We start from the raw sequence: 16,102 nt of genomic DNA on the forward strand, positions 1-16,102 counted from the left end.
GGTGTGGTGCTGAGGGACATGGCTTAGCAATGACCTGGCATTGCTGAATTAATGGTTGGATTCAATGATCTTAAAGGTCTCTTCCAGGCTAAACAATCCTGTGAGCCTATGATTCTAAATTATTCTTGTTTTTCAGAATAATTTTAATTAAGTGGCATCACAAAAAGGCAACATAATCTTTCACATCCATGCATTACTTTTTCTTTGACACAACAGAGGGGAGTTGCTTTTGTCAGGCAACAGTAAGCTTCCAGACTTTTAAATTTCAGGCGCTGATTCCCCTCCCTCTTCGTGCCAGTTGCTATTAGTAGCCGGGGTCACAGAGGGGGCTCAAGAAAGGGGTGTTGAATTGAAGCCAGGACTGCAAAAGATCTGTGACTTGCAGTTCTCCTGCAGTGGTAGCTAATTTCCTCTGACACAACCTGTTGTACCCATTGGAGAGGAGCCAACATGACAGATAAAGGACACATTTTTGATCTCTCAGTGTTAGTTCTAATCTGTGAGGTGGGAGGCAGTGGAGGCCAAGTATGAGTGGTATCAGCCAAGAGCTATTAAGCAGAACTCATCATGAAATGCTAAAAATGCACGTACATACCCTCCAATGCACTGTCCTGTCCCCATCCTGCTGCTTTTGAGATTTAAGAGACAAAGGTAGTTGGAAAGCCAGCTCTGCTCTATGAACTTTCTGTGGTTCCTCAGAGCAGAACCTCCCTCTGACTGGTCATCTGCGGTGTGCCAGATGAGCCCTGCTGTGGCTAACCAAACAGGCCTGATCACAGCAGGCTTCCAGCGTTTTTCGCCTTCCCTACCTTTGAGCCCCACACCTGCTCTTTGCTCAATTGCATTTTCCATCCTTTTAGACACAGGTCTATATAAAAGGAATTTTGCAGCACTGGGCAATTACTCAAAGAGGCAATCAATGGGAAAACATGCTTATTCCTCTTGTCTTTCACATCACTCTCAAATGGTACATCTCTGGGCTGTAGTCTTTCCTATTTATCTGACCTGCTCTTTCATAGTTTGATCTCGCTGACTCCATTCTGCTTTGCTTCCCCTGCTGCAGTCTGTTCCATGCACAGCCTGACACTGAGTACGTTTATAGTGCTTGTGTCACTTACTGTTCATGATATGTTTTGAAGGAGTACTTCTTCCACAACACCCACAGATATTTGCTTCCCTGTGTTCTGTTCAACAGGAAAAGAACTTGGGTCTAGTGATCTCACACAGTAGTTGCATAAGCTTTTTGTCTTCCCTTGTTTCCTTCCATCTGTGTCCCCTCTCTTCTCCCACTGTCTTGTTAATCCTGTTATTGTGTGAGGTCTTGTCCTACTTGTCCAGAGTGTTACAAAGACACACAGGACACACTGTGGAAGCAATTTTCCCCCACAGCTGTGCTAGTTCCACAGAAGAGAGCTAGGCTTACAAACTTCTGTCCTCAACAGGGAGAAACTTCTGGATCTTACACTTTTATCTCTTTTGAGAGAGGCAGGCCTGCTTTTAGGGTGCCACAGAAACAAATAAGCAGAGGCACTGTGGGAATTTCTGTCAAATATTTATCTGATAAATTAACTTAAGGGAAGAAAAATCAACTGGGGGAACTTGGTTTTATTCTGAAGTTGATAGTTTTGGTGAGGCTTTTAGAATTGGTCATTTGAAGGCTTGTGAGGTATCTAACAGCTTTCTGTCTAGTGCAAAAGTCTTGTCTAATTGCAGTTATATTTAATTATTTTTCCTTATCCTACCCTGTAAAGTTCATATGTGACCTCATTAGCTTGACACTAAGTGGGAGGGATAAGATTCACCAATGAATCTAAAAAAAGTGAAATTTTAATTTACAGCTGCTGTGTCTGCAGATGCTTTTTACATATGGTTAATGGTTTAACTGGTTAATAATTTACGTCATCAACTAATTATCTTAAAGCTTTGAGAGAAAGTGAATTTTCATTTAATATGTTGAAGTAAATTGAGATTTTCTCAGTCTTATCTTCTCTGTTCTGATGTGCAGTTGGGTGAAGTAGAGAGGCCCGTGTAGCAGTCCTCTTGTAATAACTGTAATGGGGAAAAAGAAATATGTATTGGGATGGACAATATCTTTTAAAATTTATAAAGCCATCCCAGGAAGTGGGGTCAATCCATGTTCAGAACATACAGACTCACTATAAAATTATAACCGTGAAAGAAAAATTTCTTTCCAAAGGCTGAAAACTTTCCCCAAAGCCACCTCATTTTCCCATTGTTTGTGTTCAGTAAGGGCAAGTGTTGAGTCCTGCTTCTGAGGAAGAATAACCCCCTGCACCAGTACAGGTTAGAGGTTAGCCTGGTGGAAAGCAGCTCTGCCAAGAAGGACCTGGGAGTGCTGGTAGACAGCACATTTCCCAGGAGCAAGCAATGTGCCTTCATGGCTAAGAAGACCAACAGTGTCCTGGGGTATGTTAAGGATAGTGTGGCCAGAAGGTTGAGAGAGGTTCTTCTCCTCTTTTCCGCTCAAAGGATTCCATTCCATGTACATCATATTTAGTATAAAGCTGAGGGGTCACCAAGCTCTTCTACAGTGGTTGGTGTCTGAGGAGGACATTCTGTCCATTCTGCCCTCAATCTCTATCCATGTGTTCCTAAATCCAGTTCCAGAATCCAGCACCTGAATCTGCTTCCCATCTTTTGCAGAGTCTGAGATTTCCGCAGTGCTTGCCCACAGCATCACTGGTGATGGTGATATAATTGCCATCAGGGCTTGGGTTTAATATTGGTTTGTATCTATTTGTGTATATTTAATATTATCTTTTTTTTTTCTCCATTAAAACTGTTTCAGTTTTCTGAGACCTAAGTCTCTCTCCCTTTTCCCTTTCTCTATACTTTGGGGAGGGAGAAGTGTTCATAGAGTTTAGCAGCCAGCCCAGCCCTAACCCTTGACTATTGCTCTCTGAAATATCCTTAATTTTGAGGCCTGAGGATGCAAATCTTCTCTTCCATCGAGCTATTGATATGTGTCTCTGTGTCTGTATCTCTGCGTGGGTATGGTTTTTGCTGGTATGTAGATGTAACAGATGGTTTGTAATGTTATATTAAGGCACAGCTGTTAAAATATTAGCATTCATATTATACATTGGTTTTGTTTGCTCTCTAGAACAATTTTTATAGTATTAATCTAACAGGTTATGTTCTAATTTCAGTTTTCATCATTTATTTATATAGATAGTTTTATTGGATCAGTGTTGTGGTCTGCTTCTTTCCAAGCTGTGTATACCAAATTTCACAGTTAGCACTGCTTTATTGTACTACCTGAGGATTCCTTTTCATTTTCAATTTGGACAATAAATATTGGGCATAGTCAAGAAAAGTTCCAATACATAGCCGAAAAATCATTTGACAGACTCAGAGAAGGTTCTACTCCCCCTCTACTCCACCCTAGTAAGGAAATATCTGGGAGTCCAGTTCTGAGCTCCCCAGTTCAAGAGAGACAAGGAATTACTGGAGAGAGTCCAGCAGAGGCTACAAAGATGATGAGGGAACTTCAGCATCTCTGTGATAAGGAGAGGCTGAGAGACTTGGAGTTGTTTAGAAGACTGACAGGGGATCTTCTCAATGCTTATCAGTATCTAAAGGGAAGAGGTGAAGAGGATGGGGCCAGACTCTTTTTAGTGGTGCCTAAGGACAGGACAAGGGGCAATGGGCACAAACTGGAACCCAGGAGGTTCCACCTGAATATGAGGAGAAAATTCTTTTCTATGAGGGTGCTGGGAGCCTTGGGCCAGGCTGCCCAAAGAAGTTGTGGAGTCTCCTTCTCTGGAGAGATTCCAAACCCACCTGGACATGATCCTGGGCAACCATGTTGGGATTCTGTGATTCAGTAACTGGTTTGTGGGGTTTTTATCTAATACAATGCAACAGTCTTAGTGCATACTGCAAGATCATTCCTGATGTATTTTGGTTAGATGCATTACAAGCTTTAAGAGAAGCAAAACGAAGTTCTTTAACCTATGCCCAAGGAAATGTTGATCCTCATGTGGCCAGGTAAGACATGGGCTTTTGAATGGTGATTTGTTCTTTGAGAACATTATCTGATATTCATAGCTTGAGCAGTAAGTTGATTTATTACAACTGCATCTGCCATTGTATTTTCTTATATGAAAGAGAATGTTATGGCTAGTGAGAGAACTTGTGTGACAATTTTGACAGCAGTCTGGCTGCCAAGAGAGTAGCAAATAGAGCTTCCTGAATTGAGTTAGTGTGTTTCTTGTTTTGCAGTCTGGGTTTTGTTCCTGGGTTTTAACAGCATCAATGCCTGTTCTTATGTAGAGCAAGAAGTCTTTGTCTTCTGTATGGTGGAGCTCATGCTTTAAAACTCAGGGATTTGCCTTAAATATATCCTTGTAACATTTTTTGAGGCTGCTTGAGTGCAGGGCAGTTGAACTCAGATGTCCTGAGCAGCCCGGCTTAGGGTTCAATGTTAACTACCTGTAAGGTCAGCATAGATGTACCCTGTTCTTCATCCTCCAGTAACATGTCCCTTTTGTGCTTTGTGCACTGGTACTCGAGTTTGCCCACACCTATTGTAAGGTTATTAAGAAACTACACCAGTGAAAAAGTAAGCTTAGGAAGAAGTGAATTCATCAGCCTAAGTGTATTTTACAGGAAAGGTATTTAGAATCAGAACCGTTTTGGTTGGAAGAGAGCTTGAACGTCGTGAAGTCCAACAATTAACCCAGTACTGACACCTTACCACTAAACTATGTCCCTCAGCACCACATTTTACATTGCTTTTAAATCCCTCCAGGGATGGGGACTTCTCTACTGCCCTGGGCAGACTGGTCCAGGCCTTGACAACTCTTTTGGGGAAGAAATTGCTCCTGATGTCCAACATAACCCTCCCCTGGCACAACTTGAGGCTATTCCTTCTTGTTCCATTGCTTGTTACTTTGGAGAAGAAACCGACCACTACCTTGCTTCAGCCTCCTTTCAGGGAGTTGTAAAGAGCGAGAAGGTCTCTTCTGAGCCTCCTTTTCTCCAGGCTAAACAATCCCAGTTCCCTCAGCTGTTCTTCGCAAGATTTTTACTCTAGACCCTTCACCACTTTCATTGCCCTTCTTTGGACATACTCCAGCACTACTTAGATGTGAACTCTTAAAGGTCTCAACATTCAGGGTCTTATCCTGGCTTTTTACATTATGAATGGTACAAACACAGCTTGTGTGGCTTCAAAGTCAGTTTCATGGACTGTTTAAAATAATCTTAAAGGTCAGTGCGAAGGAGGCTGGTGGCAGGTGAGAGGGCAAGGGTTGATAAACTTACACCCATAGTCTGTCAAGAAACGCTTCTGCTTGAATGTCAGAGTTTAGAGAACAGAAGCTTTCTTTCATCCTCATCCCAGTGGAAAACATGAAACTTCATGTAGTCTGTACTGGCTTATGATACTAAGCTGTCTTGGATATTTTGCTACTTCAGCTGTGTAAAAAAATAGAGAAGTCACATGTAGAATCATAGAATTGGTTAGGCTGGAAGAGATCATTAAGATCATCAAGTCAAACTGTTAACCCAGCATGGGCAGGCCACTTGTAAATCCCTCATGAGATAGTCCATGAAATAGTAAAAGTCATCAAGCTTTGAGAATTAAAAGGCAGTTCTCTTCAGCAAGAGTATTCATTGTTACTTCCATTGTATTTCAGATACCCAAGTTGTCACATGCAGGGTATTAATGTTGTTTATGATGTGGCAGACACTGTCACTGTGTACATTGATAGCAGTAAAAATGTAAAGGTGAAGCAAATCTTATTTTGAATATTATATATGTCCTTATCTATGTTTTCCCACGCTTCATTTAGAAATTCCCCTTTTCAGGAACTCTCAACAGCTTGATCTTGACACTGTGTGCTCTCAACTTAGTGTCAACTCTCCTAACAAATCTTCGTATGGAATCATAGAATGGTTTGGGTTGGAAGGGACCTCTAAAGGTCATATAGTCCAACCTTCATGCAGTGACCAGGGACAGCCTCCACTAGATCAGATTGCTGACAGCCTTGTCAATCCTAACCTTGAGTATCTCCAGGGATGGGGCCTCAGCTACCTCCCTGGGCAACCTGTTACAATGAATATCAGCTTTTCCTCTTTCACTCACCAAGATACATTTTTGAACACTGTGCCAGCAGTGAATTGTTGATAGTCCTCACTCCTGTTATTTCTCAAGGATACAGACCTCTCTAGAGCTGGCAGAAATAGTTTGCGTGTCCCTGACATGCAGATCAGTCAGCAGTGGCAGAGAGGAGGGAAATAAAAGGTTGTTATCACTAGCACTTCACTTCATATAATGAGGATCTTTCTCCTTCCCACAATGCCAATAGCACTGGAGCATTTTTTCAGCAGGCATCGAAGCAGTAATCACATTTAGTCGGTACTTGGAAGGTTGTCTTGAAACTGCAGGAGATAGAAATGTGTCATTTAAATGAACAATATTTTGTCAGGACTTACAAGTCCTTCCCCATAGTCTCTTTCTTGTCCAGGCAAGTGTGCTTTGTAGTGTCTGAACTTAATAGGATCTAAAATACTCTCCAGAGGACTATGTATTTATTCCTCTGTGATACTTTGGAATTCTCCCAAGCACCTCACAGCAGGCATATGGAGAGGAAGGAAGAAGTCCAAGCAGTCTCAGCTGTCTTACAAAAACTAACACTTCTTGCAAATGGAAATTGTTACCAAGACCACCCATCTGCATTCATCAGTTCCTAAAACATAAAGATCACAGTTAGGGAAAGTGCAGCTTGACAGATGGATGCCATCTTCTCACTGTCTTCCAGAGAAACTTCAGAATTTAAAACGAAGCAGGAGACCTCTTTAAAGAGCAAGAGCAGATGGCTTTGCTTTTTAGTCCTATAGACAGAGATTAATGTTATTTACTGTCTTTAAGCTACAGTTTTTACCCCTGCAGTTGAGAAATTACCCTCAGCTGTCTGTTCACAGACCAAAAAGTGTAGGATGGTTTGCATGATTGCTGCCCTTTAACAAGTAAGGCAGGTGAAATAATTGGTCTTAGGTTTTAAAGTGAGTAACAGGATGATTGTCTGGTTCAATTTACAGCATGAGAAAAAAAAAACATTTAAAAGCATAGTAATGGCTTGCCATTTTTATTGTTGGGATGACTTAATAGCTATTTAAATGAAGACATAAATATTTTTAGTACTAATTTAAAACAATCGTTTATTCTATTATTATTATTATTATTATTATTTTATTCACTTCCCAGTCCCTAAAGTAGAATAGTGTAAATCTAATCCTGTTTCTTTATGGTCCAATTCAACCCAAACTATTCTATGAATCTATGATTCTGTGTGCTTCATAAGGGTTTGTACAGATAATGAGAGAATAGCTATCTGCTATGCTGAGGACCTTAACAGGCAGCCAAAATTGTGACCCTCATTTGCTTTTTCATAACATGCAATACTGTGCAAAGCTAAAAATAATGATAATTTTTAAAAAAGTGTACTCAAGTCTCCCCAAACAAGGAAGTTAATGGTGAGGTAAGATTTGAATGTGCATTATGCTAAGTACTCTACGCTAGATTTGTCTTGGCAAGTGCATTAAAAGCAGGTGTGGGCAAATGAGTCTAAAAACAGAACAAAGTATCTGTGAAGTAGAATTGTACTTCCACAGTGATATTAAATTGAGCACGTGTGGATTGAGTCCAAGAGAAATGGACTTGCTCTTACACACCTGACCATGTGTTTCAGGCTCTTTCTGCAGCCATTGTTTACATGCCACTGTCTAGCTCAAGGCTAAACTGAGTGGGGAAAAAGGTTTGTTTTGAGAAGGTAGTGACCCAAATCACTAGTCTGTGTGAGCACTCCCTGATCTTTAGAAAATACCAGTTCTGTGATGACAGGACTCTCGAGTATGTCCTCCTTTGGAGCTATCATTAGCACTGCTCTGCAGCAGTTGTTCAGCTCAGGTTATTAACCTACAACAAATATTTTCAAATTATGTTTGTATACTGGTCTGACTGGTATACAAACCTAGCAAACCAGCAAATGAAGCAGGACTCAGAGGAGCATGCAGGTCAGGGCCATTGTGTCAAGGGTGAGGGCTGATCACTAAATAGGTGACAGGTGCTCTCTCTTCCCAAAGTAAAGAGAAAGGGAATAAGGGAGAGAGACTTACGGCTTGGAAAAGAAAACTAAACCAGCTTTAATGAAAATGATAATAATGAAATGAAGTATGTACAAATAGATACAAACCAATATTGAAATTGTTGTGAATAATATTCATAAGAATATGTGATTTGTGTCAAGTGAAGAGTGACAAGTGATTTGTGACAAGTGAAGTGCTTGCTCTTATTCCCAATAAAATTTTAAAAGACTTTGTTTGGCTAGCTTATTTATGACAGAACTCAACTCTCCTGATGGTAATGACGTCACCATCACCACTGATGCTGTGGGCAAACACTGGGAAAGTCCCAGACTGAACTCAGTGGCAGATGGGAATCAGATTCAAGAGCCGGATTCCGAAAATAGGTTCAGTAACACTTGGATGGGGATCAAAGGCAGAATGGACAGAGGCCTTCTCAGGTGCTAGCCACTGAAGAAGAGTCTTGACTCTGGTGATCCCTCAACTTTATACTGAGTATGATATCCATGAGATGGAATCCCTTGTTGATCACTTTAGGGTTACCTGCCCTGTCTGCCCCTCCCCACAGGTGTCACCTCTTACTTACTGCATGCCCAACACAGCACACAGGATTTAGCACTGACATTGGTTTCCGCAGGAGCAAGTATAAGCAAGAGCCTTTCTGCTCACTGGTCCCTGGTGGAAACTCTAAACATCAGCTAGCAGCAGCCGCTGTCTGCAAATATGCTGTTAGCTTCAGAAAGCGTTGTCACTGAGAAGAAAATGAGCTGAGAAGTAAAATCACTGAACAGAAATAGTTCTGTTCTAAGACAGACCAGGACGCGTTGGAGACTAAATTTCTCTTGTCTTAAGAAAACCAATTCTGCCTGTAATGATCCCTAGAGAGCATTCACATGAATTGTCAAATCTGTGAGGGCAGGTCAGTCAAAGATGTATCATTTTCAGAAGCAGCAGGCAATACCATGTTCAGCCTAACTAGTTGTTGTATGAAGAGTTAAATCTAGCTGCAACTTCTGCAGTTCTAGGGAGGAAGCCTGGAAATCATTATTGCCCATGCACTTTGAGACAGGATGCAAGGTATTTTGATAATGAATTGGAAGCTGAATTCAAACATAGGGCAACACAGGACAGAAGATCTGAGGATGTTCTGCAGCTGACCTGAGACAGTGCATGCCCTGAGGCAGTTTCTTCCACCAGAGAATTGCAACAGTAATTGATAGTCATAGCATCACACATTTCCCATGAGTCTCAGGGAAGAAAACTTCTCTCCTTCCATCTATGAGTTCATGAGAATGCTTCCTGGTTAGTTTTCTGTTAAAGGATTATATAAACAAATAGAACAGGGAAAAATCATTGAAAGAATTTTGTTTACATCTTGCAGTAATGCCACTTCCCAAGTAACAGCCAGCTAAATGGCTGCCATTGTGTAAAATAAAAAGAAGAATTTGCTTTATTATTGTCTCTCAGGAACATGACAAGTCTGAAACTGTAACACAGCTCTGTGGTATATTTATAGTTATCAAAGAAAAGTGAAGTTTTAAAAATTATTTTGGGAGGAAAATCTACACATCATTCCATCTCTGCTTTGTTTTTCATCCCCTCCTGAACAACAACAACAACAAAAAAAAAAAAAAAAAAAAAAAAAATCAAAGAAAACCAAAGTCAAGGCAGGATATTTCTACCCTATGTTAAATCATTAAAACATTTTCAGCAAATTGGAATTGGGGGAGGGAAGGATGGTCTCCTGGGGTGCATTCAGAAGACAGCGTCCGGGAAGTTCTCCCTCTCTATTCTGCCCTGGTGAGGTCTCATCTGGAGTACTGAATGCAGTTCAAGGATGGGGAACTGCTTGAGAGGATATAGCAAAGGGCTGCAAAGATGATTAGGGGACTAGAACAACTCCCTTACAAAGAAAGGCTGAGAGATCTGAGACTGTTTAGCCTGGAGAAGACTGAGAGGGGTTCTTCTCAATGCTTATTGGTATCTGACAGGTGGGAGTCAAGACAATGTGGCCAGACTCTTTTCAGTGGTTCCCAGCAACAGGAAAAAGGGCAATAGGCACAAATTAGAACCCAGGAAGTTCCACCTGACCATAAGGAGAAACTTCTTTCCTGAAAGGGTGCCAGAGCTGGGCTGCCCAGAAAGGTTGTGTAGTCTCCCTTCTCTGGAAGAGATTCCAGACTCACCTGGATGCAATCCTGGGCAACCTGCTCTGGGTGACCCTGCTTTAGCAGGGGTGTGGTAGTTCCAACCCATCACAAAGGGAATCGGACTGGATGATCTCCAGAGGTTCCTTCCAACCTTTACCATTCTGTGAGGAGCTGCGGCCACACTTCTGGGAAACAGGAAATTTCTTAAAGCAACTTTGCTACCAGCAAGGAAAATTCTGGGTAAAGAGGAAAAGAAGAGGTGGATAAGGTTGGGGTTCTCTGAGGAAGGCTGTGATACATATTGGTGACATGTTTGATCCACACCACCTCCATGGCAAAGCAAAGAGGAATGGGAGTGTTGTGACTCATCCTGGAAAAAGATCAGGTTCATGACGCTGCTGTTATCACTGGGTTTGATGGAATTTATGTGGTCATGATGTTCTCAGAGGTGGGTGTACAACTGTAGATACATTATACAGTTATGTGAGCTGGCATATCTTAAATACTTAAATACCTTCAGGAGCAAAGAAGTGTTTATCTCTTCTTAAACATTTATCTCTTCCCTTTCTTGGATTTCCCAGGACTTGGCCTGAATTATTGAAATCAGTTTGGCTATCATGTCCTCTCTTGTCCTCTCCATTTTTCCTCTGTGTGTTGAGTTGTTTGTTCTTCAAAAGCATGTTCCATTTAAACAGAGAGCCTTTTGTTAGGCACCAATGGAGCAGGGCTGAATGTCATAACTTGCACTGTGTCCTTGGGCAAGACTATTAAAAAAAGGCTTTTAATCTCCTTGGCTTTATTTTTTAATAGTGAACAACATACTTAATAGCTGGAAGTGACTTTTCTTCTTGGGAGCTGCAATGGGGTAAAATAATTCTAGTGATAGAGGGCTTGCAGACTGCTGCTTATGGCACAAATGTTGCTGGTACTGGTTGAAGGCACCTAAGTCTCTTTTTTCTGCGTTACATGGAGTGGTTGTAGGGTTTTTCCTTTCTGTCCATCTTAGCTTCTTTGTGATTTAAAAATGAACTGGTTTGATATAATGCATAAGAGAGTTTTTGTCTGCCCACAGATGCCATATTGACAGAGATCTGGAGATAATGAGGAACAGAACAGCCAGCACTAGGGGAGCAGTTCTATTGAATTACCCCTATTTTGCTGTATTTCCTCAGTATTTTGGGGGGTAAGTTTGTTTGTACTGTGTTTGGAGGAGTATGCTGAGGCTGTGCTCCAAGCCAGACTTGTTGTCTGCAGCTCTAAAGAACCCCAAATGCAGCCAACATGCCTTCTGGGAAAGTTTGTCAGGGAAGATCCACTTACTCTACTGTTACTTCAGATGTTTCATGTAAATGCCTCCTTTTTCCTCATCAATAGCTTTGAAAGCTTGGTACTTTTCACAGCAGCCCAATTGCTTGGCTTTGTTATCATCTGGCAACATTTCCAAAAATGTTTAAAAAATCTAGTTAGCTGAGTGAAGAATTACAAATTTAGTAAAATCACAGTGTGGTTGTGTCTTATATATGAAAAATTAACCTTTTGCAGACTGAAGGAGGCATATAGAAAGAATTGGAAGAGTAAGGAGGTGATAGGGAAGAACTGAAATGTGAAACTTTTCCTCATCATTATTATAGTAATTGTCATTTATATTGCACAAGAGTTGTCCTATTTTTTATTGCTGGATCTGTTCAATAGTTTGGAAAAAGAAAGCTCAGGAAATAGCTGTTTGAAAAGGTAATCTCTCTACAGCCTGCTCTTCAGCTTTAGTTATAATAAGATTTAGGTTTTAGAGAGAAACAGGTTCATTTGTGCTTCTGCTGTTGCACCACAAATTCTGAGGATTAGACTTCTTGCTTTATAATCCTGCTAGATTGTAGAGAAGGGGAGACTAATATCAAGATAATGGACCCTTAATAAAAATCTGTCTAGGATGGAGCTCATGTTAGTGTTGCCATCACCACAGAACTGTCACATTTCCCCTTTGAGCTCTGACTTGAAATGGAAGTCAAGGAAGAGAAGTCACTGCTGTTTCTGCAGTCTGGAGGCAGCAGAGTAATTCAGCATTCATAAGCTGTTTCGTTTCATTCTCGCGTTGTAACTCCTCACGTACTTCAGTATGCTGTAGTTCCACTCTCAAGAGGATGTAATTGATCTTATATTAGTATCTGAAGATACAGTAAGCTTTGCATAGTGGCAGGTGCCTCACAAACTCAGAATAAAATATTGATTAACTCCTAGAGAGTTTGAAAGACAAGCTGTAATAAGCAGGAGCAAAATGAACCCATGCTGGATAGTAAGAAGACAACATGGATTATCAATGTGCACCTGTTTTTATTAATATATCAACCCCTGTCCTATTCCTTCTTTTCATCTTCAGAAATATTTAAGAACAGCTGTATTAATTGGCTAATTGTGACAGATTTTCTCTAAGTGCTTCCAGGGAGTGATGCTATCACTGTTATTTAAACTTGTTGTACAACAGCACAGTAGCACAAGACCCCAGTTATTTTTTCTGACTCCTTTTTTCAGGCTTTAATTTCGTGGTTCTAGACAGAATCTCAGCATGATGCAGGTTGGAAGGGTCCTCTAGAGGTCATCCAGTCCAACTTCCCTGCTAAGACAGGGTCACCCACAGCAGGTTGCCCTGGATTGCATCCAAGCAGGTTTGGAATCTCTCCAGAGGAGCCTCCATAACCTCTTTGGACAGCCTCTTCCAGGGCTCTGGCACCTTCACGGGAAAGAAGTTTTTCCTCATGGAAACCCCTGCCCTTTATATATTCAAGAGCATTGATAAGATTTTCTCTCAGTCTTTTCTTCTCCAGGCTCAACAGCCCCAAGTCTCTCAGCCTTCCATTGTCAGAGAGATGCTCCAGTCCCCTCATCATCTCTGTAGCCTCTGATGGACTCTATCCAGTAGCTCCTTGTCCCTCTAGAACTGGAGACACCAGAAGTGGACCCAGTACTCCAGATCTGGCCTCACTTGGGCAGAGTAGAGAGGAAAACCTACTTCAAGCTGTTGGTCACACTCCTCTGAATGCACCCCAGGAGACCATTGGCCTTCTTGGCTGTGAGTGCATGTTGCTGGCTCATGGACAACTTGTCATCTGCCAGCACTTTCAGGTCCGTCTCCTCAGCTGCTTTCCAGCAGGTCAGCCTGTAGTCTGTACTGGTGCAGGGGGTTATTCCCCAGGTGCAGGACTGCATGCTTGCCCTTGTTACAGCTTCCTGTTGAAGTATTCTGCAAAACTGCTGTGTGTAGCTGTTGAATTCTCCTTTTTGTTTTCTAGCCGTTCCATCCGATGGTGAATTTGGAATGCTCCAGGGACTTCCGACCCTTCCTTTGTGCCCTCTATGCTCCTGTGTGCATGGAGTACGGCCGTGTCACTCTCCCTTGTCGCAGACTCTGTCAAAGAGCTTATAGTGAGTGCTCCAAGCTCATGGAGATGTTTGGGGTATCTTGGCCTGAGGATATGGAGTGCACCAGGTGAGCAACTCTGAGTTTTTCAGGATGAAGTTTTAGTATCATCTAGGATGTTTTTCACTCTGAAACAAACATTTAAAATATTTTCCATTACAAGTGCTCTTGGTATCCCATCCATTTGTCTGTCAGCCTGTTGCCTTGGGTGTCTGTCAGCCTGTTGCCCTGTTTCTATTATCTGTCTAAGAGATCAGCTGATAATTTCTGTGGGGAATTACTGCCAACTGCACATACATGTACTTAAATGAATCAATACACCCCTCTATTTGTCGTCTTCTTTGTCATTTATGCTGACCTGGTTTTGTCATCTATACCAAATTTTAATACGTGATACTGAATTTCCCAGAGATAGAAAAGGTTATGTATGTGCTGTGGCACTATCATCTAGCAGAGGGAAGAACTGGACAACTCTGCATGGAATCCCTCCTGTCTCACCTTCAGAACTTCAGACTTCACCTCAAGCAGCCTTCAGCCTCCAGTCAGAACTTTGCTTAATTACAGAAATACCTTCTTCATAATTTCAATTTATTAAAGCTAGTAGCAGCACTCAGTTGGGTGTTTGGTCTCACTTGCTCACCAAACTGTCTGGTAGTAGCTGCTACAGTTGCTTAGGAACAGGTTTTAGAATGTTCTATAAAGTCCTGTTTCCCTGGTCACACAGTCGCAATTTACAGTCATCTTAAATGTATAGGCTTCCTAAGATGAACTTTGAATCCACACCTTTATGCTTAAACCCTCAGTGGGCCCGTTGTCCATTTATCATAGAATGGTTTGGGTGGGAAGGGACCAAAAGGTCATCTAGTTCCAACTCTCCTGCCATGGGCAGAGAGACTTCCTACTAGATGAGGCCCATCCAACTGGGCTTTGAACACTTCCAGGGCTGCAGCCTCCACAGCTTCTCTGGGCAATCTATTCCAGTGCCTCACCACTCTTGTGGTGAAGAATTTCTCCTAATGTCTAATCTAAATCTGGCTACTTCCAGTTTGAAGCCATTACCCCTCATCCTGTCACTACATGTCTTTGTAAAAAGTCCTGTAATTTCTCTGTTTTATTTTTCAACCAGTTGTATAGTTCCAGCATCTGCTGAATCCTGGAACAATGAGTTCTAGAGTTATTTATACACGGTGCAGTATTCCATGGATCACCCATTATTTGGATTGTCTTTGTTTTCACTCTAGTGAGCGTGTCTGAAGTCAGGCATATAGATAAAGTTACTGAGTCTTTGCAAAGTATGTGTTATATGTCTTGTAAATAATTATTTTCTTACCTTTTAGATTCCCAGATTGCGATGAGCCATATCCTCGTCTTGTTGACCTCAATTTAGCTGGGGAGCCCACAGAAGAGGCCCCAGTGGCAGTCCAGAGGGATTATGGTTTTTGGTGTCCTCGGGAGTTGAAAATAGACCCTGATCTGGGTTACTCTTTCCTGAGGGTACGGGACTGTTCCCCTCCTTGCCCAAACATGTATTTTCGGCGTGAAGAGCTGTCCTTTGCTCGCTACTTCATCGGAGTGATCTCCATCGTCTGCCTTTCTGCCACCTTGTTCACCTTTTTAACCTTTCTAATCGATGTCACGAGATTTCGCTACCCAGAGAGACCGATAATATTTTACGCCGTCTGTTACATGATGGTGTCGCTAATTTTCTTCATTGGCTTTCTGCTTGAAGACCGAGTAGCGTGTAACGCCTCTAGCCCTGCCCAGTACAAAGCTTCCACAGTGACACAAGGCTCTCACAACAAAGCCTGCACCATGCTGTTCATGGTGCTCTATTTCTTTACGATGGCTGGCAGTGTTTGGTGGGTCATCCTTACCATTACGTGGTTCTTGGCAGCTGTGCCAAAGTGGGGCAGCGAAGCGATCGAGAAGAAAGCATTGCTCTTCCACGCCAGTGCCTGGGGCATTCCAGGGACTCTGACCATCATCCTCTTAGCAATGAATAAAATTGAAGGTGACAATATTAGCGGCGTATGTTTTGTTGGCCTCTATGATGTGGATGCATTGAGATACTTTGTCCTTGCACCTCTCTGCCTGTATGTGGTTGTTGGAGTTTCTCTTCTGCTAGCTGGCATTATCTCCCTCAATCGGGTTCGCATTGAAATCCCACTAGAAAAAGAGAACCAGGACAAGCTAGTGAAGTTCATGATCCGGATTGGCGTGTTCAGTGTTCTGTACCTCGTGCCACTGTTGGTTGTAATTGGCTGCTATTTCTATGAGCAGGCTTATCGAGGTGTGTGGGAGACGACCTGGATCCAGGAACGCTGCAGAGAATATCACATCCCCTGTCCCTACCAGGTGAGAACACCAATATGACATGTTCAGGAGTGCATAAAATGATAACGAAAGGGGTACGTTAAGACTTGACTTG

The 16,102-nt window shown here is 42.0% G+C and overlaps 1 protein-coding gene across 2 annotated transcripts in view; it reads left to right on the forward strand.

Annotated features, from left to right (window-relative positions):
- FZD3 (frizzled class receptor 3) overlaps nt 1-16,102 on the forward strand; it is a 52,390-nt gene that overhangs the window by 9,640 nt on the left and 26,648 nt on the right. The window contains exons 2-3 of one of the 2 annotated variants that reach the window (XM_054383395.1): nt 13,547-13,743; nt 15,012-16,029. In XM_054383395.1, coding sequence (XP_054239370.1) covers nt 13,547-13,743; nt 15,012-16,029 — 1,215 coding nt within the window. The remainder of the gene's footprint in view (nt 1-13,546; nt 13,744-15,011; nt 16,030-16,102) is intronic. The other variant, XM_054383396.1, reaches the window with a different exon arrangement.

The sequence above is a fragment of the Indicator indicator genome, chromosome 9 (assembly GCF_027791375.1).
Source record: "Indicator indicator isolate 239-I01 chromosome 9, UM_Iind_1.1, whole genome shotgun sequence".
Taxonomy (NCBI): domain Eukaryota; kingdom Metazoa; phylum Chordata; class Aves; order Piciformes; family Indicatoridae; genus Indicator; species Indicator indicator.